We start from the raw sequence: 25,111 nt of genomic DNA on the forward strand, positions 1-25,111 counted from the left end.
GGGGTTAAAGTTTAGGTTTTATCAAAGTACCACCAATTCTGATGGGTGCCGGATGACTCACCGACAGTCGGGATTCCGACAGTCATTACCCCGACGTCGGTATCCTGACTGCTCTCTCGTGGGTGTCCACAACCTCCATAGAGGCAGAAAAAAAACAGGTGGCGAGTGCAGCGAGCCACTGTGCCTGCAGTGTGGGGAGCGCAGCGAGCCCGTAAGGGGCTTCGTTGCGCTCCCCCCAATGTGCAGTCGGGATTCCGACGTCGGGCTAATGACTGTCACAATCCCGACTGTTGGTGTGTTATACCACACCCAATTCTGATTACCTTTAACATCAACCATGCTGAAATTAAATGTAAAGGAGATCAGCAACTTTTAACCCAAGTACCATAATATATGTGTACATGTGTGTGTGTGTACATTCGTGGCCATGTCAAAAGGTGACCAGCCACTAAATGTGCCATTTGTTGCTAGACCAGGGGTATTGGACATGCAGCCCTTCATCCCCACTTTAGTTTATTTTGTAAAGACAGGATGCTATGTAAAAGGTAGAAAACCTGGAATATTTTTAAAATGAAAGCACATAAACGAAAACTGGAGAGAAGAAATACACAGAGGCACGCAGAGAAGAACTGAAGAGCAACCACAATAATAACTTGCTGTCTATTTGTAAGCTGTAGGGGATGGGGGAATACAGTTTTGCAGAGTAAAAACACATACTGTGCAGTTGTCAAAACAGTTAATTAATGGCAACACCAAAAGTGTGCTGTACTGACTGCAAACTTGTCCAAAGTTATTTACATCATTTTATTATAGAATTAAATAATTAACATTTATAGGGCAATATGTTTTTTTAATATCAAGGCATATTAATATCCATTAACAAACTGCAGGTCTCTCCAAAAGGTAAGCATTCTGCAACGTTATGGATCCAACAGTAACAAATGCGCAAAGATATATAGAGTGACAAAAGCCCTGTATAAGATACATGCATACAAGGCAGCAGTTACTATGGGGGTTATTCTAGTTCACTCTTTCTGACAAAATCCTTCTTAGATGGACAAAACCATGTGCACTGCAGGTGGGGCAGATGTAAAATGTGCAGAGAGAGTTAGATTTGGGTGGAGTTTTACTTCAAAGTGAGAGCTATATTGCAGTGTAAAAATAAAGCAGTCAGTATTTTCCCTGCACAGAAATAAAATAACTCACCCAAATCTAACTCTCTCTGCACATGTTACATCTGCCCCCCTGCATTGCACATGGTTCTGTCCATCTAAGAAGGATTTTGTCAGAAAGAGTGAACTAGAATAAGGCCCTGTTAGAGTGGGTCATTAGATATTAGCTAGATTCCATCTTACAGCATGAAAAGCATTATCTCCATTAGAATCCACTGTTCTTCTTTCGATCACATATAATGTGGAATATAAGCATCACATTTAGGATATTACAGGAGGTTTTCAGTGCTATCTGAAGACAAATAGTTTACTATTTCTTATACAAGGCAATCCATTCACAGCCAAGAATCTCCCAGAATCCAATACACCATTCCTAACTCAGAATGGGAAATGGTTATTAGGTCGACATGCATTAGGTCAACAGTCATTGGGTTGACATGCTGAAAGGTCGACATGGGTCTAGGTCGACAGTCAAAAGGTTGACATGGGGTTTTTCCCTGTTTTTTGAGCCGACAGGTGGTATTTCATGCCCTACCATCCACTAGGGTGTGGCGGTAGAATAAACTATTGTGCCAAGCATAGCGAGGCACTGTGCCCAAAGCATGGCAAGCGCAGCGAGCCATGCGAGGGTAAGCGGTGCTGCGATTCAGTGTCCATGTTGACATTCCTGTCCAAAACCCCATGTTGACCTTTTGAATGTCGATCTTGCCCATGTCAACCTTATACTTGTGTCGACCTAATGACCTATCGACCTAGACCCATGTGTCGACCTAATGACTGTCAACCAACTTATGGTCAACCAAATGATCCACACCCCTCAGAATAATGCTCCATACCAGGAGGCTGATGACACCTTACATGGCATGAAAGTCTACAAAAGTAAACCTATGTAAAGATTCACAAAACATTGTTCTTACATAACAGATTTCCTACTGATGCTGTTCACAATAGATATCCTATAGCTCTGATGATCTTCAGCTGAATAGAACAATTCTCCAATCACAGCTCTCAGTTCAGGGCTTCCATCATCTCACGTGCCTGTTTCAATTCTAAAAACAAAAAAATAAAGTTTGGTTAATATTAGAGCTGCACTGTTCACATAAAATAAATTAGATCCTCTATTTAAGTACAGTACATACAGAGTAAGACGGTATAGCTGACATATTGGTAAACAATATACAAACAGGCTTTTGATATGTTCTATTTTTAGCCAATGAATTAGGATAATTAACGTTGTAGTTTAAATGAAGTGACCAGAAATACTTTTTCTGCATCCATGTACCTATTATCTATGCAAACATAAACAATGAAACACAATGGCAGGATAAGTAGTTGCCGACAGATCATATAATCGCCTTCTCACCTGTTAGCAAAACTCTTAATTTACTGGCCGACAATGTTACAGGTCTGGAGCGACCAGTGTTGGTCATATGAAGATTTAGATGGACCAGGGGCTCATTCACTTCATGTAGAGCACTGGAGCTAAGGGTCTGGTCTACACGCCAGTTCAAAGATGATAAGCGTGATACTGTAGAGATAAAAGAACAGCCATAAATAACGGTGTACAAATAATAAACTGTATTTACAATTTTTAAATTTAAATATGTAATAAATAAATAAAATAGTAATTTTACCAGCAAGATACAGAGGGGGAAATTTACTAAGATGTGTATTCTACTTCACATGTGATGTTGCCATGGGCAACCAATCAGAATCTACTTCTTATTTATTTAGCACCCTCTAGAAGATAGTAGACAGGATCTGATTAGTTGCCCATAGCAACATCACATGTGAAGTAGAATACACATCTTAGTAAATTTCCCCCAGTGTATAAGAGCATAATCATTTGAAATAAGGTTTACAGAACGAAAATATCAACCATAAAAAACAAAAAAAAGGTACTTATATGTTAGTTGGGCGCCCACTAAGCTATTTGCTTAGTTTTCCGCGGGGCTCACCACACTATATAAAATCAACTCCACGCCGACATGGATAGTGGGGGTATGAGCGTACTAACTTTAGTGGGCGCTCAACTAACATATAAGTACCACAAAAATTTTCAGCTCCTTAGTAAAAGGACTGAAGTCCAATAGTTTGCCTAATGCAAAACCTAATGTGATTATACGAACATGTGTTTATCATGTGGTGAAAGCACCTCTCCACTAAGTGATACAAACCTTGTCAAAACTGGGACTGTTCTTGCAGTGTGCATTATACATCTAGCTAGTTATAAATGAGCAATGCCAACGGGCAGAGACACACATACCGTAAAATACAGACAGATATATTATAATATAGATAGCCAGATTTAATACACACACACACAAACTAAATTATAAAATTCTATTGTGGCTTAGCTTATATTGAAAATACATACAGGAACATTACAAAGGACAGCAGAAGGCTATACAAATGGAGGGTTGGGCACTAAGGAGGTACAGTTAGGGATAGGCACTAAGGGGGTAGTGTGAAACTGCAGGTAGGGAGGGCAGGAGAAGGTTAGCATGTGTACCTTAAAGATGTCAGGATACTGACCATCAGGATGCTGCCATTGGTCTCCTGACCAATGCACCGGGATCCAGATACCATTCCATTTAGAACATGTGACCTCTTATATTAGCATAACTAAACTGCTTCAGGATATTATTAAACTTGTTCAGAACATTACAAATGTGTACCATTGTGGGCTGGTTCACTCACTGTGCTTTAAGCATGGTGTCTCACTTCACTCACCACAGGAAATTCCCAATAGTGTACTCCCATGTGGAGGGTAATACTACAAGCCCAGGGGATCCCATAAACGGAACTTGAGCAAAACTTTTCGTTTATAGTGGGGATAATAAGTGTTTAATTTCTGTGCCACTATCATAAAAATAATTTAAAAGTAGAAAAGATACTTAACATAATACCAAACCCAAGAAAGAGGGCATTCATTTTTCCTAATCTTTATCCTTGTTGTACTGAAAGCTCTAGTGTACCAGAGACGCACAGGAAGAACAATTACTAAGTCACAGATTAAGAATAACAGAATGTAGCTGGAGGAATAGCCATGGCTGCTCATATTGGAACCCCCTTTTTAAACAGATATTCCGGTTCCATCTGCAGCATAATCAGCGTCTCCTCATGCTTATACCCGAGCAGCAATCCACTGGACGCTACCCACGCTGCCCTCATCAGCGGTCATCTGCCCCATGCTGACAGCATCTATACATGTGGCCAAATTCTGGCTGATCCTTATATTTGGTTCTCAAGGATTTGAAGAATTAGATCATGTGTAACAACCCTTGAATTGGTAATAGAAGAAGTATTCCAGAAAAAGGAGGAAGTCTTCTTTCAAAAGATTCCCTTATATAGGAGTGGGACAGACAATTAGCAATGTAGTAAACAGCGGCTTTATAGAGACACACAGCCGTATACTTACAGCGGAGGCTGTTTTCCCTCAAGGTCTCCTGTAATGCAGTCTGCTTCTCTTCATAAGAGCGACAGAGAGAGGCTGCGTGTTCTAACAGAAAACATTAACATATGAGATAAAACAGACAGATTACACAACTCCCGTATGCACACACAGACCTGGAAAACATCACATAAATAATAGTATCCTTCAGACAAAACATTCATATAACAAAACAAATGCAACTGTTAAGAGTAAGAAGAATTATGTTCAATACATTCAATAGAACCAAATCATTCTTTGTACTTGCAAACTGTCTATTCAGACAAAGATCTGTCAGCAAAGAATAGAAAGATTCACATATTCACATACTGCTGCACAGTGGCTGCAACTTTGTACTAATATGTCAATCCTGTAGTATTGTATAATACACGCCTCCTGGCGGCTTCTCTGGTCCGCTGCTCTGTCTAAAGATGCAGCATTGGATCATCTGAAGCTGCGTTCTCATTGCCGCCCCTGAAAAATCCCGGGTTTTTGAACGCGTGTTTTTGGCGGGGCACAGAGCATCTCAGCTCTACAGACCCCATTCATACTGCACCTTAGACCCTGAAAATTACCGTGTCTTCCCCACTCACACTGCTTCCCCTAGTATGCCTAGAAATCAAGTGTGTGGCATCTAAGAGCAACTTTGATTGGATGTTTAAAAATCAGCTTTGAGCAATGCAATGAACTTGCTTTTTTTGTATTTTGTGAGGAAAAACCCGGGTCTAGCCTGTTCACACTGCCATGCACCAGTGTATTACCCAGAAAAAACCTGTGTGTAATTCCCAAGGCATAACACCCGGGAATTTCACAAAGACCCTTTCACACTGAGACAGGACACGGGAAATTACTGCTTGCCCAGGCAAAACCCGGGTTTTTGCGGCAGTGAGAACAGGGTATTAGTAACCCTCAGGTTACTCTGGATAGCCACGTTTTTAAGATGCTGGAGATAATGAACGTGCATCTGAAAAAGCAGCCACTGGCCTTGGCACGCACAGACAACCAAGGCAACACAAGCCCCATCTTCTGAAGCACTAGCCATTGCTAACCCTTTTCCTCTCTCAAAATAGTGTCAGCATGTCAGTCTTATTGCAAGTTAGGGGCACGGTGACTGACATTGCTGGAATAGCTGCACATGGGCAGTACAGATCCTGCGCATATGCAGATCAGTGAACATCAGATGTACTTAATCCATCAGCTCTATGAATTTGGCCTAGTGTTCACTATAACAGATCTGTAAAAATAACCCCCCACCCTCATTTCTTTATGCTTACCATATGTAATTGTCAAAACACTCTTATGGAATGCCAGTAAGTTTGCTGATGGCCAGCAACCATGTAATATTGAAAAACAATATAGAAAAAAAAATTCTACCACAGGCGCTGCAATTCCGCAAGCTGCATATAAGACTATAAAGATGGATAGGTTTCACATGTGCTACAGGAATGTCCAGATAGGGTATATTTACTTTAAATTTTATACATTAGCAGTGTGTGAAACTTTTTTTCAACACCACTATACCATACCAAATACCCGGGTCACATCTAGTATGGTTACAGGTGTGGTCTTATATCTGATCCTGCATTGCTTTTATTTTTTAAATAAAAGCATTTTTATCTGTGATAATACATCCAAAGAAACCTTTATAGGAGTTCACGCAACATGTGATCTCAGAATACATGTGATGTGATGGATGCATACATGTGAGCAATATTATAAGATTGCACGAGTGAGGAGACCCCGTAATATCCCTGGAATTTTGGAATCTCTGGGAACACTTTTTCCATACTCTCCGTTTGCACCAGAGAACATTGTATTTAAACAGTATTACACTATTGTATATTATCTCCCCTCTTTTTTCCATATATATAACGAACCTTGGAATTTATGTGAGGGTGAAAACTTATCTAAAAGGAAATATACCCTATCTGGACATTCCTGTAACGCATGTGAGACCTATCCTTTCTATTATTATCCATGTAATATTGATGACTGTAACATGGTAGGTGTGTGTGACTACGTGTGTTCTCCACTTTGGGACACCATTATCTATTTGCATAGTATCTTGGCATGGGACTTTTCCTTATACAAGCATGGCGGGGAGTTATTTTTGTTCTATTATTGTCATCTTGACAGCAAATCACTGCTCACCCCTTTCCCCTTACTTGCCTAATGGTCTCTATTACATGGCTGGTGGAGTATAATATACCACATATATTGCATACAAGATGCTTACTGTGACAGTTTTTTCTCAGAGCGATCTTCCCCACTAGGACAACTGTTATACTAACTACTTTTGATCACTTATATTTAATTGGGTTGCCATATTTTGCAACCCAATTAAAATAAAATGATCCCTTCTAGAATAGTCATTGCTCAATTAGTAGTCACAGCTGTCATTTTTCCCCATCTTCACCATGTTCTCATGTGTGTATTTGTAGGCAATTATTTCTCTGTATGGCTGGAATTCAATTACTTACAGTAAATTACTAAGGATGAAGGGCCTAATTCAGATTTGATCATAAAGCACATTTTTTCCTCAATGGACAAAACCATGCTGCACAGCAAGTGGAGCAAATATAACATATGCAGAGAAAGTTTTGGAGCCTACACATGGGGAGATGTGCTAGAGCATTCTTAGCGTTGCTAGATTGCTCAGATCAGCAAGATAGCTCAGCACACAGCGCTGTAAAGTGATGTGTTGCTGAGTGATCTGTCAGATACAGTGTTCTCCGGTGAGAACACTGGCCCTGACACCAGCGATTACTAGATCTATCCAGCATGCTGGATATTAATCACCAGGCGAAAGGGACATGTGGGGCGAGCATTATTTTCGCTATGGCCCCTACACATGGAGCGACATAGGGGCATTTTCTAAGCGATCTAGTCAGATCGCTTAGAAAATGCCCTCAAATAATAGCTCCGTGTGTAATCCCCTTTAGATTTGGGAGAGTTATTTTGTTTTTGTGCAGTATAAATACTGTCTGCTTTATTTTTAATCTGCAATTTAGATTTCAGTTTGAACACACCCACCCAGATCTAACTTTCTGCCCTATCTGCAGTGCAGCATGGTTTTGCACCGGTAAACTACTAGTTATCCGCATTTCATTTTTCTGACCCACTGAGGCACATGACAAAAATATGTGATACCCTATGACTTCTGTGCTAATTGGACAGCCCCAGGGTTCAATGTTACCGCAGCTAATTGAATTCTGTACTACAGTATATCTAAACTGCATAACTGAACTAGTACAATAATTGCAATGAAACAAACAAAGTTGTACTGCCAGAGCCACAACTACAATAACAGACTTCCTTCTCACCTCTGGGAAGACCCAATTGCTGGAGCTCACTGGACAGATTGTCACTGCTCACATTATGCTTGGCTGCACTTGAAAGAATGAAGCACAGGACAGCAACTGTGGCTTTAATGTCACCAGATTCTGCAGAAGAGAAGGCCGTCACATGAGAAATACAGTATTTGATAACATTCAAATTACAAATAAAGGGTTCTAAAGGTTGGCAAATTGTAGCCCTGGGGGCAAGTACGGGCAAGTGTCCCTGGGTGTCTACAAGTGCATCAACCGAGTTTATGCAAGTACACCTGATGTGCATATGCATTTCCAGAGCATCTCCACTTACAGTATTGCTGAAGGGAGTAAATGGTCTGTAATTGGCAATTTCAAGTAGATTAAGGTCAGCGAGGGAGTACTGATAGGACTGTAGCAAGAGAGTTGATTAGTGTAAATACGTCTGTATCCATGTAAATCTTTTGCACCAATAATAATTTATCAATAAACCAAACATAAGAATACAGGTTGGGTGTACCAGAAGCTGTATAGAAGCTCTACATAGGGGAGACTATATTCACAGCCTTTCCCAAGTCCATCTACATGTGCAAAATGAACATAGAAATGTGAGCGCTGACACTGGTCACAAAGAAATTATAATATGAACACGTGCTGTTTGTAAAGTACTAATCTAGAGTCTACGGGGTCATTTCAATTAACTACAAAAGGTGTGAGATGTCACTGCAGCAGTGTTGAAACTGCAGCTGAACTTGCCCCAGAATTGCATTTGGTTTTGCCACACAGGGCTGCACAACTACCGTGAGACATAGCTGCACAACTACCGTGAGACATAGCTGCACATTCTCACAGGCTCAGCTGACTTACAGCTATTTGAATCAACCCCTATAGATCAGATCAACTAAAATGACAGATTTGACAATACATTCATATAGTTAATTAAAACAAACTATTTGCTACATATGCCAAAACCACTTCAGCAAAATAATAACTACTTTATATTAGCAAAATAAATAATCATTCCCAATGCATTTATTCCATTAACAAGTAAACCACAGATCAGACAACCACATAAAAATTAGATCTGACTAAATTACTATATAATCAGTGTTAAATAAACTGATATACCAGGACTGTCTCCATTCCTACAGACCTGACAAACCCCACTTCTCTCCCCATAAAATCACGTCCCGGAACTGCCCCACCAAGACAAGATTTAACCACCCCCCCCCCTTCTTCCTGAATACAAATCATATTCCAGAGCTGCTTCCCTTAAACCTGACAACCCGCTTTTCTCACTCAGCTAAAATCTTGTCCTAATTGCCCTCCAGCCAATAAGTGATCAATTTCAAATGAGACCTCAGTTCTATGGGGATGTCCCAATACATCTTCTGTCCTTCCTTCCTTTCTTCTTCTCCTCTTGTTATAGTCTCTCCTGTTTCCGCCTCTCTTCCTGAGTCTGCATGGCCATTGGAGCTTCAGCCATGCGCCTATCAACATTTATACCCCGTTCTCACTGCAGGCAAATTCCCGGGTCTATCATGTCGACCCGGGAATTTGCCTTTTAACACAGGTTTTTCTGCAGTGTGAACGGGTCGCATACCCGGATCTCATACACGGGTAAAACCCTTCTTTTTACCAGTGTTTGAGATCCGGGTATGCAGACATGGGTTGACCCGTTCACACTGCAGAAAATCCGATGTTAAAAGGCAAATTACCGGGTAGAACTTCTTCACCCGGGAATTTGCCTTGCAGTGAGAACGGGGGTCCGTCCCTGTCGTGTATTTCTCACTGGCAGTCCCGCGGATTGCCCGCACCTCCAGCCATTCTGGCAGAAGGTAGTATAAACAGTTAATGTTATTCTAGGTGAGACTCTGCCACTGAACCTAATACATGCACTTCGCTCACATTTTAAATCAACTCTACTTCGACATATTATTAGTGCCACAAAGCTGGTTATTCCTGTGCATTGGCGGTCGATGGCAGTCCCTAGTATGCATGAGTGGTGTGCACGCTTAGATCATGATTATGGCAGATCTTGCCTCTGCACTAGAAACACAAAAGACAGCTTTCACCACTACCTGGTATCCTTGGCTGGCATACAAAGAAACGGAACATAACAACTCTTTGGTTAAAAATTGAAGGGTTCCCTTATCTGTGCATCCTAGTTTTTTTTTGGTTAACATATATTTTATTTGACTCTCTGTTTCTTCCCTCAAATCTTGCCACTCTCTTTTCTCTTTACCTTCTTACTATGCAAGTGCAATTTGTATGGGTTATATTAGTATTAGTTAATACATCCACTATATTTGAATTGATGTGTGTACTATTTACTGACAGCCTTTGCTTTAAGATTGTTTACTTTCACTAACATTTTCTGCTGTATATACTCGAGTATAAGCTCACATTTTTTATGCTTGGCTTATACTCGGGTGTATACGGTAATTGGTCCTTCAGTCAGAGCCGGTGGCAAGGTCTGGCTGATGATGTTGCAGCCTCTGTGCTGCTGCCGCGCTGGCCAGAAGTTAGCACGGAGGCAGAAATGGAGGACGCGCCAAGTGCCGCTGGGCAGGAGAGTAAGGAGCAGCCGGTATCGGAAAGCAAGGGCTCCAGCACTGGGGCTCATGAGCTGCCATGGTGAGTGCGGAATACATCAGCGCATCCATAACCCATGCAGCGTCAGCTCTGCAGCAGTCACACAGCCCCAATTACCTGGGACCCTCTCATCTCTTCCTGATTAGTGTCTCCCTCTATATGGACTGTAATTACGTACTACTGCTTCCATTCCTGTCACACGCTGTACTTGGCTGCTCATCCTGTAAGATTCCTGCCAGCTGGGGAACTAAAATGACAGGAGACCCAGCTGCAATTATGGGATCATGGGATGAAGGGAGAGGGGGACTTGCCTTTAGACCCTGTACAGTGTGTCTCAGTGTGCCCCTAGACCAGGCATTCTCAACCACGGTCCTCAAGGCACACCAACAGTGCAGGTTTTAGTGATATCCAGGCTTGAGCACAGGTGACTTAATTAGTACCTGAGTGATTCTGATTAAACCATCTGTGCTGAAGCCTGGATATCACTAAAACCTGCATTGTTGGTGTGCCTTGAGGACCATGGTTGGGAATGCCTGCACTAGACCCTTTGCATTTCCCTCCCTAGGCTTATACTCGGGTCAATAAGTTTCCCCAGTTTTTTTTATGGTAAATTTAGGTGCCTCGGCTTATATTCGTGTCGACTTATAATCGAGTATATACGGTACATGTTCTTTGCTTGCCTTATCCTTTCTGGATGTGTATTGCTATGTCCGTACCCTCTTTAATAAAACTTTATTTGCAAAAAAAAATAGATAGTCCCGTGTCTAATCAGTAGACTAGCGATATCAAATAGTTGATCAGGCTAGCAGTCTGCAGTGTAGAGAGTCATTATTGCTGCATGGGTCTGAAGTTCAGACAGGATTGGCAGGCAGAAAATGTTGCTCCAATATTGGTCATGAAGACACCTAACTGAAAATATATTTGGTACATTTTATCTAAGTCTTCTTTTACAGTCTCCCAGTTTTGGAAAAAGGCCATCTGCTGTCACAATCTGTGGTAAGACATTGAAACACACATAATACAAAACATATGAAAGGCATAAATTCAAAATTTCTCACCAAAGCGAGCATCGGATGTCAGCTTCAGAATCTTTTCATACTGTTCAGTAAACAAAGCAGGAATGAGGTACACAGGTCACTATTATTACATTCACACAACATGATTCTATGTCTGTATGACTTACATCAATAACTTCCCCTAGCTGTTCCTTCAGTACTTGGGCACATATCAGCTTCAACTTGACAGAGGACTGAAGAAAAAACAAAAACAAAAAGACAATACTGAGTATAGGACTATGGGGTGGAGAATACAAAGAAAGTCAAATTTTACAAGACAAACACACAGAAAATTAAACTAAATTGATCACTTGGCAAGGAGAGATTGACTAATAATGTTATACTGTAATAATAATAGGCTAGTTCTCATACAGGAGAGCAAACATATACACTATATAATGGATTTGGAAAGTCTCAAACTAGTGCGCTCCTCCTGCGGCCAATGGTCCACCCAAAAAAACTGGTACAACCTCCAGTCAAAAACAATATGGGAATCTGGAATAATGGGATAGACTTTCGGCGCTGGATCAGATAGACCAAAATGAACTTCACTTAAAAAATGCACTTTATTTCTTCATACACGATAAAATTAGTTCTTTAAAAAAAAAAAAAAACTGGGTTTCCAAAAAAAGAACATTACATGGCATCAAATGGAAACGGATACGGTGTCTGAGTGTATATGTCCCGACGCCTCTCCAATGCTCAACTGCCTCTTATGTAGTGAGCGTGGTCGGGATGGCTGCACTTTCAGTCCGTCCGCTCCTCAGAAATTGACCTCCGGTGTTTTACTGTAGAACCAGGTCTCTGCCTGTTCACTATTAGATGTCGGAGTCTCTGTTAGGAACACCGGTATTTGTCCATGCTATGAAGAGGATAGCACAAGGAATGACCACGTCCACCTGTTCACCTGCCGCCGACGCATTTCAATCCTCTAGGGATCTTTGTCAATGCACTCTGACTGCCCTGCAGCTATATACAGCAAGCTGCAATACATTCGGTGTTCTGACACCTTTCTATCAGCCAGTATTAACTTCTTCAGCAATTTTGCTACAGTAGCTCTGTCGGCCCGCCTTCCCCTCTGCTGTGTGTAGTGTGGCTTGCTAACATCATGCCGCACACAGCCAGGTTGCTAGGGGCTGGGCAGCGGCTAATATAGTGCTCAGCGGCGCTGCCCGACCCTGGGAGGGACAGTGGTGGGGCTTTTTAGGGAGCGCTCCCGAAAAAAAAAAAACTTTCCCAGTGGGGAGCACTACCTAAAAAAAACCCCACCACTCAAGGGGTTAAGAGCAGACTGTTTACTTTCTGCCTAATACAGCCCAACCCTTAACAGGTGTCATTATAAACAGGTAATCAATGTTATAGGTTTTGCATACTTTATACACATCAGGAAAGCTGAATGCATGTTTGTAAACTTATTAACTGCAGTTATTTTTTTACTTTTATCCAAACTTCAAAATGGTTACTAAAACAGAGAAGGCAAAATGCATTCATGCATTATACAATTTTCAAAGTATCTACACAGGAAATAGTCCACATACAAAATCTCAACAATCACTTTGTAGACAGCATAATACTGGCACAGTAATAATGCAAATTAAAAGTATTTTTACAGAATTGGCATTAAACTTAATGCTTTCATTATTATGCCAACACAGTTAAAATGCTCTAAATTAGCATTAGTACAACACTGGCCACATACTAATGGTTAACATTCTACACGTCGAAAAAACATCTAGTACCACTTCCATAGGTACACTTTCAAGTGTACCTAAGCTTTGTCTATCCCAGTGATGGCTAACGACACTCCAGCCATTGTTGAACTACACATCCCAGCATGCCCTGCATCAGTTTTACTATTTGGCCATGCTAATTAGACTGATGCAGGGCATGTTGGGATGTGTAGTTCAAGGTTAGCCATCACTGGTCTATCCACTCATAGACCAAGGTTAGTTTCAAAGAGCCATGAATCTACTCAACTATTTTAGCCAAGGTGCTGATCTCTGCTAAAACCCAATCAGGGCAGTCCAAATCGCCACAGAAACGGAATCTCTGAAAAAGAAAGTAAAAGACAAATGTTGAGCATGTAGTAAAAAAGTAGTTTATTTATATAGTTTATCTAAAAATGTATAAAAAGGTGCACAGTAATCTGCAGACACACAAACAAGATTAAAGCTTGTGGTTATATGAATGACATGTAAACTGGGTTATACCGTAAAGCACAAATGCATACTCTTCCAGAATGTCTGTGAGAATTTCACATTTGAGCAATAGTCTCTAGGGGAAGTGGGTAACTCTCCAGGGGAAACGGTCATCTGTCAGATCATACTTAGGTCAACAGTCATTAGGTCGACCCCTGAAGGTCGACTGGCCCCAAGGTTGACAGGGTTAAAGGTCAACATGAGCCAAGGTCGACAGTCATTAGGTCGACATGAGTTTTTCACTGTATTTTGAGCCGACAGGCGGTATTTCATGCCCTACCATCCACAAGGGCGTGGTGGGAGAATAAAATAGCGTGCCCGAAGAATCGCGAGCGATGCGAGGGGCTGCGGTTCAACTCCAACTGTGTCCATGTCGACTGTGTAAAAAAAAACAGTGAAAACCTCATGTCGACCTAATGACTGTCGACCTAGAACCATGTCGACCTTAAGTCATGTCAACCTTAAGTCCATGTCGACCTTGGGGCCAGTCGAACTTCCGGGGTCGATCTAATGACTGTAGACCTAAGTCTGGTCCTCTCCAGCATCCTGCCACAGTTCAGGAGAAGTAATAGGTGACTGGAAGTTGGGTGTGATTAAATATGAACCTTGTCATAATTATGCTTATCATACTATCCCTTTAAACCAGGACATTCATGAATTACACAAGTTACTAGGTAAATTGCAGTTTTGAAGTCAGCCAGCCATAGGCTACTTTCACACACTCCGGTTTTGACCGGACGGCAAAAAGCCGGACACACTTTATCCGGCTTTTTGCCTGACAGTTGTCTCTTTCACATGCACTGGCTCCGTGAGCCAGTGCTGTGTAAATTTGAGGGTAGAAACTGAAGTGACGACAGTTTGGGGGCGGTGGAGAGCTAAAACCGGACACCAAATGACCGGTGTGTGTGAAAGGCCCCCATCGCCCTCAGCACACACTGACCTGTGAGGATGGGACGGCCACGGCACGGCAGCCGGACACTGCAGTGGTAAGATCCGGCTGCTACCCGGCAGCCGTGCCCTGACCGTCCTGTGTGAATGGACACATAGCTGTCCATTACACACTGCAGGGACGGCACGGCTTTTAAGCCGTGCGGGATTTTGACGTCCGGCAGGAGCCGGAGTGTGTGAAACCAGCCTTAGAAACTGCTTAATTCACGAGCATCTTGATTAGTCTATTCAAAATGATCTCATGTTCAGCTACGTACAGCTAGAATTGTAGCAAAGATTTGGCAAGTATGGTATGCCATAAAGTCTAATGGTGTGTACACACTGTCAGATGTGCCTTCAGATACTATCCACGATCCGATCGGATCGTGGATAGTATCTGAAGGCACATCCGATTTGCATACAAGTCTGACTATATAGTGCAGATCTGCACTATATATAGTCAAGGCAGACAAGACTTTCTGCCTTGCTATACGTGAACGCGCATTGGAATCGGATCGGGATCTGAAGGGTTAAAACCCTTGCGATCTGCATCCGATTCCGATCAGATGTTGACTATATCGTCAACATCGGAAGGCAAAAAGTACCGTGTGTGCACACCATTACTCTTACTAATCTAAGTAACTATGTTTAAAGCTCTGGCAAAAAAATAAAAAACCAGGACAAAAACAAAATGCTACAAAAACAGTGACACTTAATATTCACATTTATTCCACTTTACATATGGTGCTGAAATGGGTGTGACTAGGGTGACTAATCCTGGGATTTTGGGATTAGATGCGCAGTCTAATGCTGGGCAGCGTGACGAGGTCCTGGGCGTGCTTGCTCTCCCACCACATCTTTTGTATCCTGCCCGGCTCCAGGATAATTAGCCCGCCCGTCCGGCAGCATTGTGGCTCTCATCTCCATTGCCTGTCCAACCTACTGACCGCACATATAAGTAAATATGCGGGGCGGCCGGGACAGGTTTTCTTATTAGGAAAGCCAAACCTTCAATCCCGAATTCTGGGGTTGAAAAAATGCCCCGGGATTAGCACCCCTAGGTGTGACTTTTTAGGTGTTACTAAAGTTTTTAAAGTGGTGAAGTTGCCCATAGCAACCAGATTTTATTGTAGTGGTTCTCATACTTGGCCCTCAGGACCCCACATAGGGGGTTATTCTAATTCACTCGGAAATGCACAATCACTCTCTAATGGACAAAATCATGTGCACTACAGGTGGGGCTGTTGTAACATGTGCAGAGAGTTAGATTTGGGTGTTTTATTGTTTCTGTGAAGGGTAAATACTGGCTGCTTTATTTTTACACTGCAATATAGATATCAGTTTGAAGTAAAACCCCACCCAAATCTAATTCTCTCTGCACATGTTACATCAGCCCCACCTGCAGTGCACATGGTTTTGTCCATTAGAGAGTGATTGTGCCTTTCCGAGTGAATCAGAATAACCCCCTATTCATATTTTCCAGATCACCTGTAGATTTTTAAAACGTTAGTTGGTGATGCACATTGCTACTTTATTTAATAATGGAGCTGTATACAGTACTTTATGCAGTTTAAAAGGTACTGCCATTCCTGTCTTTTAGATAAGCAAGAGAGAAACATACCATAGAAACAAATAAAATAAAAAATGCAGTAATACAAAAAACAAGGAAAAAAAAACAACAGATGCTTCAGGCTGTTTAGTGTAGAACACCCATTGTATTACTCTGAAGAGAAAAGCCTGTGTTAATAAATGATCAGTGTTACAAAAAATCGCTGCTAGTCTGAAAACTAAGCAATACATATGCTAAAATATGATAAACATAACTTAAACCATCAGGGATACACTGCATGCATGAGTGATCTTACCATTGTGCTGCTAAATAACAGCTGCAGCCTTTCCTGTCAGCTGATCTCCTATCGATCATGTGACACTGATCATACAAACCTACAAAAAAAAAAAAAAAAGAACTTTATTCATACGAACAGTATTTTGCTTGCAAAACTGCTGTTTGAAATGTTCTTTCCTGCAAGCTTACTAATACTGCTAGTAGTGTCATGTGGTGGCGGTATTTGGCAGCTGAAAAGCGGTTTATTTATCCACAGGAGACAGGGAATGCTCTTCATGAGAAAGCTTCCTCTGCCTAGCTTATAAATGCATAATAGTTGCCAACATTTAAATAGAAAACATGTAAGGATTTCATGTGAGAAATTGTCTCTGTAGAAAGCTGCGGACCTTGGCTTGAAGCAGCAAGCAATTTGTTGAATGGCATTTTAGATACTGTACTCTTCCATAACTTAACCCCCTGACTCCCATGAAGAAACCATGACACAAATTGTAGAGGTCAGTACAGTACATTACAGACATTTCCAGAAATAACATTTAAATTTGATGACTCTCCATGTAAATTAGGCATAAACATAACACTTCAACATTTCTCTATTCAAAACTGGTACGGGTAACTAAAGGTTGGTGTGGCCATAGGTAAAGAGGGCAGCATAAAACATCTGAGCCTGGCTGTGCTGTTCCTGGGGCTGCATAAAGTTACCAAGTCAGCTTATAACAAGCGGATTTGGGCTTTGTTTTTTTCGTGAGTTATATTTTTTTTGATGGTTGCTTGTTTTTATAATTTATTTTTAGTAGCTTGTTTTATTTTGGGCTTGGTGTTGTTATTCTCTGTAATTCAGTTATTCAGCACAGAGATAAAATCAGGGCTCCCCCCCGGAAGGGTGGGCAACCCTCCCGGATTCAGGGGGGACCCCCGCTGTCCCCCTGATCGCGGCATTAAAATGCCGCAATCCTCGGGTCTCAGAGCAGGGGGCGGAGCTAAAATTACACAATCGCGTCATTTTAGCCCCGCCCCCTCCACGGAGATCACTGAATTTGCTGGTTTACCAGCATGGGGCGGCCTTAGTGATGTCACGCTTAAGCCCCGGCCCCTGAGCGGCTACTGAATCTCTCCTCTCCGGGCTTCTCCCGGAGAGGAGAATAAGAAAGTCGGCAACCCTGGTGTATTCAGTAGGGCTAATCTGATTTTAACAAGGATGCTTGTAGTAAAGATTGTTCTATCTTTTCTTAAGATGTCCACACATGGTACAATTTAACGGGTGTGATGTGCGCTCCCGCGCACATTGCACAGCACAAAAAGTATGTGCTCACTAGATTGCATTGCATCGTATTCAAAACGCATGCGATCTAGTACAAAACGCATACCTCCCAACATTACCCTCTCCAGGAGGGACACCATGCTCAGTTTCTGGACATCCTTCTTAATTTATGTTTGCCTTCACCTGTCCTGAACAGGTTAATTGGTAAGAAAGGTGATTCACCACAGGTGATTGTCATCAGAAATTAAAGAGGAATTCCAGAAACAGAGCTTTGTGTCCCTCCTGGAGTGGGTCATGTTGGGAGGTATGAAAACGTACAGCGCCTGTCGCACCATGTATGGTAAATATTTCTCAGTGCGTACAAAGGACAATGTTCACTTGAGATTTTTTTTTGAGAAAAAATTAAAGTAAAATATCTCATATTGGGGCAGTTGTATGAAGGCGGAGCAGGAAGTGTTATAGTATTCTTTAAAAGCCAGTTTTATGCTGATATAATATTGTAAAGACATTACATGTAGAGCCAAAGTGTTAAAATTATAAATACAGCGCATCTCCTCTTTCACTTTAGCGAAAGAGGAGATGCGCTGTATTTATAATTTTAACACTTTGGCTCCAGGGGGTCTGAACCTGGATTTCGAATTAAAATGGTTTTTATAAATGTTTTATGTGGGGTATTGATTCGGTCTTATATATATGTTTTTAATTACTTATTATGTCCATGATGCTTTTATTGTTTTTTAACTATGTCGTCATGGATATATATTGTATTTGTTTCTAATTATGTATCTATTTGCACTTTTGAGGAGGACCGCTGAAGGAGCGATCATATATCCAGCATTTGGCAACTTCAAACTCCTTGTCTTTTACGAGACAGCTACAGTCCCCCTGCAAGATGGCCGCCATAACACCATAGACGGAAGTGGGGCATGTGCACTTCCGCCAGCCAATACTGCTTGGATTCGGCTTCTCCTCTAGCAAGATGGATGCCACAATACAGCTGGAAGTGGGGCGGATCAACTTCCAGATGGCGTAACCCTGTTTTTTACAAACCAGTATGATCATATATCGAGATAGTCTCCAGCGGCGCCTTACACGCAACCCGTGGGTGCAATCTGATACAGCTATGACTATTAGCTCATAAAATATGGAGCTTGACTGACATTGTTCTATAGGACCGGATCATTTCCGATTGGCTGGAGTCCAGTCAATCAGTGAAAGGACGTCTGATTGGTTGTTCTTCAGAATAATACATGTGCAGAGTGTAGCTGGGAGCACTCTCCTTGAGAAAGACCGTAGGGACGGTCGAAAGCGCGCTTGGAGTTCCCAGCTACCATTTGAGGGGACGTTTTGAAAGGACTTTGGACCTGTTACCTAACCTGCCTGTTTTGTGGAGGCCGATTCCGGGTTGACCTCTTCCTAAAAGCGCAGATAGAGAGCTGTGTTTTTCCAGTTCTCCACCATCTTGGTAATTGGCCATTGTTTTATCATTTGTCTCCTTTTTAACGTTTGTTTGTGTGTTTGAAAAATAAAAGTGGAGTTGCACTATATCTGTTCCCTTATTTTTGGGTATTCGCCGGAGTGAACCCCTCGGGAATAAGCTGTTTGGTATTCGCTGATTTGTATCCTCTGCGGAGAAACTGATGAGCATTGCTATTGTGTTCCAATTTGGGAGAAGAGGAGACGCCACCTTACCAGGAGGGACGTAGGGTATTGTGGTTCAATACACTAGCTTTGTCCAGTTTTGGGAGAAGAGGACCGTTTTCCACCGTTAAGGGGTGTATTTCCTCTTTCTCCCTATTTGATTGTTATTGGCGCCTGTGGAGGGAACACTCACATCCATTGTTATTGCATTTCAGTGACTTGTGTGGTGTTCACATGAGGACATTTTTACCTCTACCTCCTGGGGTACACGGAAAACAATTGGCATTAGCATAAAGTTTTTGAAATATTACAGGTAGGAGCTGATTCGCTTTAGCATTATCCTGTTCCTCTTTATCACTCCAGAAGGATTAATGCATCTCCTCCATTGTTCTCACTCACATGTACTAAGCCTTGGAGAGTAATAAACTGGAGAGTAATAAATTACCAGCCAATCAGCATCAAAATGCCATTTTACAGGCTATGTCTGAAAAATGACAGTTTGAAGCTGATTGCAGAATTTCTCTCTCTCTCAACTTTATCACACTCCACAGCTTAGTACATCTGCCACTACAGTACACTGCCTTGTTTACAACTCTCTTGTCCTTTCACATCTTACTTCCCTCATCGACTCTCACAGTGCTCACTTTATTGACAATGACACACACAGCGGTTCTATGGTTGCCAGTATCCGGATGATAGCTCAACATTGATTGGGGGCAGCCGAGAGGTATTAAAAATAAAATTTTGGGGGCATGGTCTAAGTGCGGGAGGTCGACACAAACATGTTGACAATGTCAACATGAGCTTTTTATAAAAATTTTTTAGCTGACGTGTCTGTAATAATGTGCCCCGGTGCTGGAACAGCTCCCCTGCTCCCAGCACCGGAGCAACATGAGCATCGGTCAACATGAGCTTTTTATAAAAAAAAATTAGCTGACGTGTCTGTAATAATGTGCCCCGGTGCTGGAACAGCTCCCCTGCTCCCAGCACCGGATTAGCAACAGTGGCAGAGGGACAGTGCTGGAATCAAGGCACGGATCCCAGCGCTGCCAGTGTGGCGGAGGTCGGCGAAGCGGCAGCATTTTGAATTTGGCGCCTTAATGGCCGCCAATAAGAAATGCTGCACCCGGCGGTTTAAACCTCCCGCTCTTCGGGAGCCAATGGCAGACGGCCGCAGCAAGCCGTTCACTGTGCCGTCCTCGATCCCGCCCCCGGCATCTGACATCAGACGCCGCCGGGAGGTGGAAGAAGAGAGTTCCCCGTTGGCGGAGCGCCCGTGAAGAGAGAAGGAGGGGGAAGGAGACAGCGGCGACGGACTGAAGAGCTCCGGCGGCCGCTGAAGAGGCCCTCTAAGCCCGTGGCCAGAAATTAGTCGGGCATTAGGCCCATGGGTGTTTTAAGTGGGCCCTCCAGGCCCAAGGTTTCTCCTCAATTAGCCGGGCCCTAGGCCCATGGCACAATAGCCAGGCGTGAGGCCCAAGGCCCAGTAGGACAGGCTCTAGACCTGGGGGCTATAGAGTCAGGCACTAGGCCTGTGGCCATTGAAAGGCCTTAGGCCTGGGAGCGGCAGAAGAAAGAAGATGCCGGCCGGTCCTGGAGAGGCCAGCGGGGGTGGAAAGCACTAGAGCTGATGAAGCTTCCCCCCCCCCGTGGCCTCTCCCAACATCAAGTAGGCGGCCCAAGGCCACCTACCCCCACCCTATACCACCGGGTGATCGGTCAACAGGCCTGTGGGCACTGTCAGGCCTCCTTGGCCTGTGGGCAGATTAGTCGGGCCCTCTCGGCCCGGGGGCATGTAATTTTTGGGCCCTCCAGGCCCATGTTGTATTCGGGCCTGCTAAGCCCGTGGCCGCTATTAGTCGGGCATAATGCCCGTGGGTGTTTTAAGTGGGCCCTCCAGGCCCAAGGTATCCCCTCAATTAGCCGGGCACTAGGCCCATGGCACAGTAGCCGGCCATGAGGTCTGAGGCCTGGTAGGACAGGCTCTAGGCCTGGGGGCTATAGAGTCAGGCACTAGACCTGTGGCCATTGAAAGGCATTAGGCCTGGGAGCAGCTGGGAGGGTGGTAAGTGGCTCTGGCACTAGGCCAGAGTCACTTGTATAATTGATTAGTCAGGCTCTAGGCCTGCACAACCGCTAAAGGCCTGTCAGTCCTTTTAGGCCACTTGAAGCGAAGGGGTGATTTTCATCCTCTTCTGAGAGGTCCTGCCCCTGGGAACAGTGGGCTCTGCGGCGGCTCTTCCCAGGGCCCGGACCTAATAAAGAAAGGGGGAATGGCTGTTCCCCTCACATCACCGCGAAGGACTGATTGTGAGTAGGGTTGGTTCTATGTAAGGGGAGGGTGATAAGTAAATTCCCACTGATTGTATTCTCTGTTGCCTATTGTTATGGATTGTGTGTTTTTGACATGTTACTGTTGTTTTGCATGTTAGTCAATTGTTTGAGGGATAAGATACTTGTAGCTCAGGGGTGTCCAAACTTTTTGCGACGACGACCAGATTTGGTGAGGTGAAAATGTGTGCAGTGTAGCTAGGTGCCACGGCGCCCGGAGCAAGGGCATGTTCCCCCGCCCCCCCCCCCCCCCCTGCACAGACTTGTTTACAACCATATGTCCAATGAATAAACATGACATGTCTCCGCCTCTACATAGAAGAGTGTAAATGTTGATGATTAAGGATATCAGCAGAAGACGCTCTGGGTACATTAAGTCTTAAGCCTGCCAGGCCATGTCCACAGCAACAGAAACCAATTAAAAATATAAATATCTTGTTTTATAGAAAACAAACTAGAGTAACTGGGAGAGTAATATATGTATATTGCCAGGGGCAGTAATGTGTGTGTGTGTGACCATAATAAAGAGTTGGCACATCTCAGTGTAAAATACATAAAAAAAAGGGGGGGGGGGGGGGTTTAAGTGGATATGAAAATGCTGTTTTACATCTTGAAAACTGAGACTAACGTCTTCAAGGACAAACCTGTATTGCACATCATAACTTCCTTTTTCTTCCCATTGAGATCATGTAGCTGTCGCCCCCTCCTGCAGCACATTGGGGTCAAGATGGCGAGAGGCAGACCCAGGGCATGTCCCCTCCCCCTCGTGAGCTATTGCAGTGGCAGCCTCTGAGGTGCACCCCCTCCCCGCTGTGTCCTGGAGACGTGCACGCCGCACGGTGCTGCTGTTTAATATTCACATCTCCCGTTGGACCGCGCTAGCCAATAGGCGCTCGCAGTCCAGCAGCCACCAGTTGATTGGCTGCGGGACCGCAAGCGCCTATTGGCTAGCGGTCCAGCGGGAGACGTGAATTTTAAATAGCACCACGTCTCCCGGATATGGCGGGGGAACAGGTGCTGGCGGGGGAGACGGAGCTGGCGGGGGAGATGGAGCAGGCAAGCTGGCGGTGCCGGCACGGTGCCGGCCCTCGCTACGCCTCTAAATGTGTGGGGGCCGACCATTCAGCATGACATTCTTTGAATAATTAATCATATCAGAATGGTCCCCCACTCTGCCCGAATTCACTTTATGTCCCCCACCGCGCCTCCATTCACTGCATGTCCCCCAGCCTGTCACTTCACTGTATATTCCCCTGCCTGCCCCCATTCGCTGTATGTCCTCTACTCTGCCCCCTTCACATTATATTCCCCTGCCTGACCATCCTTCTCTGTATGTCCCCCAGCCTGCCCCTCCTTCACTGTATGTTCCCCACTTTGCACCCATTCACTCTGTCTCGTAGCTTGCCCCCCCTTCTCTGAATGTCCAGGGGTTGGGCGCACACTGACCCGAAAGCCACCAAAAACATCTCATTGTGGCGGCTGGCACTTCCTCACTGCTGCAGACAGCAAGGTAAAGGCACGCTCGCCGGTACCCCACCTTGCGGTCCTGTGCTGTGCATCCTGCATCTGATGCTCCGCCCGCTTCTGGCTGGAGGCCACTTGAAATGATGGCACAGGCCGCAATTGGCCCCCGGCCGGCCTTTGGACATGCCTGCTGTAGCTTAATGTAATGTTGTTAAGTGAGCGTAGGTCAGTTAGCCCCGTGTTAGGGAAAGTTATAGGATAGGGAGGTTGTGTTTCCCCTACAGGTGCTGGAGAGCGCCCGTCAAGGTGACAAGAGCCTGGAAGTGAGTAGTCTTAAGATTTGTCTGTCTCCCCTTCCCTTACGTACCGGCTTGGAGACTGCACACGGATGTGTGAGTCCCTAAACTAAACACCTAGGCGCGTGAGTGCCAATAGGTGAAGCTGGGTGGCTGAGGCTCCGGCCGATGATGACCATTCACCCAGCCGGTGCAGGTCGCGGCCACCCATAACCCCCTCCACATTCAACCCTCTGTGAATTGAATGTGGAGCCCTCTTACCACCCTTTTGTGTTCCTGACAGTACGGCGAAGAATACCGGGAGAGGAATCCATCGGGAAGAAGCTCCATCGTGTCCGGGTGCCACAGTTTCCTGGACCGTGGTTTGACATGGCCTGAAGGTGAGAGGGTTCGGCACCAGGTAAGTGGTCTCAAAAAACTCATGTCAACCTTTTGACTGTTGACCTTCCCATTGTCAATCTAATGCTTGTGTCAACCTTCTGACCCTGTCGACCTTAGTCATGTTGACCTATTTCAGGTGTCAACTTAAGCCCTGTCGACCTAATGTATGTCGACCCAATGACCCATACCCGACATGTCCGCCTAGCACTTATGCAGATAAATCGGACCAAAATCATCTCTCATTACATCCCTACTATTACGTTTTTGTATAAGAAATATCAACTATTTTCTTACCTGGGGCTTCCCTTTAATAACTATGCTGTTAAAATCCAGCTGACAAAATTGTTAATTAAAATATTAACCTATAGGGGGAAATTTACTAAAGGAAATTTGTAAAAAATGTGGTGTATTTCTATCCAGAAATACACTTGTTTTTGACATTTACTATCCCGAAAATACGGTAATTCGTAGTCGTATTGATGTGCTATCAATACGAATACGAATTACTGTATTTTCGGGATAGTAAATGTCAAAAAAAAGTGTATTTCTGGATACAAATACACCAATTTTTTACAAATTTCCTTTAGTAAATTTCCCCCATAGTGTTTCACAATGGATACAATATAACCTCAACTTTAGGAGTGAAATGAGTTTGAAAGACACAAATGCAACATTATTATAAATGGGATCCTTGATACACTGGGGCAGATGTATTAAGCTTTGCGAAGAGATAAACTTGAGATAAAGTGGAGATAAAGTGGAAGGAGATAACGCACCAGCCAATCAGCTGTGTTTGAAATATGACAGTTGGAAGTTGATTGGCTGGTGCGTTATCTCCTTCCAATTTATCTCCACTTTATCTCAAGTTTATCTCTTCGCAAAGCTTAATACATCTGCCCCATTATCTGAACTAAAGGTGCCCATACACGGTGCAAGGGTGCCATGCGATGCACACTTCTGCATGCATCCCATCGCACAGCACAGTCTGTGCAGCCCGTGCTTTTTGAACTAGCTTTGCGATTTGCGTGTGATGCGATCTAGTTCAAGACCCATGGAAGTATTGGGTACTTATGTAGTATTTGAGCGCCCGATTTTAAGATCGGGTCGGAAAATAGCATCGAAATTGCATGTGAGATCGCATGCAATCCGATGCGACTCAATGCGATTTTTCATAGGATTCAATGTTAACAAGGTCCTGTTCATTTC

At 43.7% G+C, this 25,111-nt stretch overlaps 1 protein-coding gene across 2 annotated transcripts; it reads right to left on the reverse strand.

Annotated features, from left to right (window-relative positions):
• Window positions 1-789: 789 nt before the first annotated feature.
• Window positions 790-16,637, reverse strand: COMMD4 (COMM domain containing 4). Of its 2 annotated transcripts, none has more exons than XM_083183730.1 (8): window positions 16,554-16,637; window positions 13,541-13,612; window positions 11,692-11,757; window positions 11,567-11,606; window positions 7,929-8,048; window positions 4,594-4,674; window positions 2,536-2,700; window positions 790-2,221 (listed from the first exon to the last, which is right to left on the reverse strand). In XM_083183730.1, exons 1-8 carry the CDS (start codon window positions 16,554-16,556, stop codon window positions 2,181-2,183), a joined length of 588 nt encoding a protein of 195 aa, XP_083039856.1. In that variant the 5' UTR covers window positions 16,557-16,637; the 3' UTR covers window positions 790-2,180. The 2 variants fall into 2 exon arrangements, with proteins under 2 accessions (XP_083039856.1, XP_083039857.1); XM_083183731.1 differs by lacking the exon at window positions 16,554-16,637 and adding an exon at window positions 16,310-16,332.
• Window positions 16,638-25,111: the final 8,474 nt, after the last annotated feature.

Source organism: Crinia signifera, chromosome 4 (genome assembly GCF_055691185.1).
Source record: "Crinia signifera chromosome 4, ASM5569118v1, whole genome shotgun sequence".
Taxonomy (NCBI): domain Eukaryota; kingdom Metazoa; phylum Chordata; class Amphibia; order Anura; family Myobatrachidae; genus Crinia; species Crinia signifera.

Bases quoted from the DNA above. Each gene is read 5' to 3' on its own strand.
- COMMD4 (XM_083183730.1), bottom strand. The intron at 11,607-11,691 runs GTAAGTCATACA...TTTACTGAACAG, and splicing joins AGCTAGGGGAAGTTATTGAT to TATGAAAAGATTCTGAAGCT. The intron at 4,675-7,928 runs GTGAGAAGGAAG...GTTTTCTGTTAG, and splicing joins GCAATTGGGTCTTCCCAGAG to AACACGCAGCCTCTCTCTGT.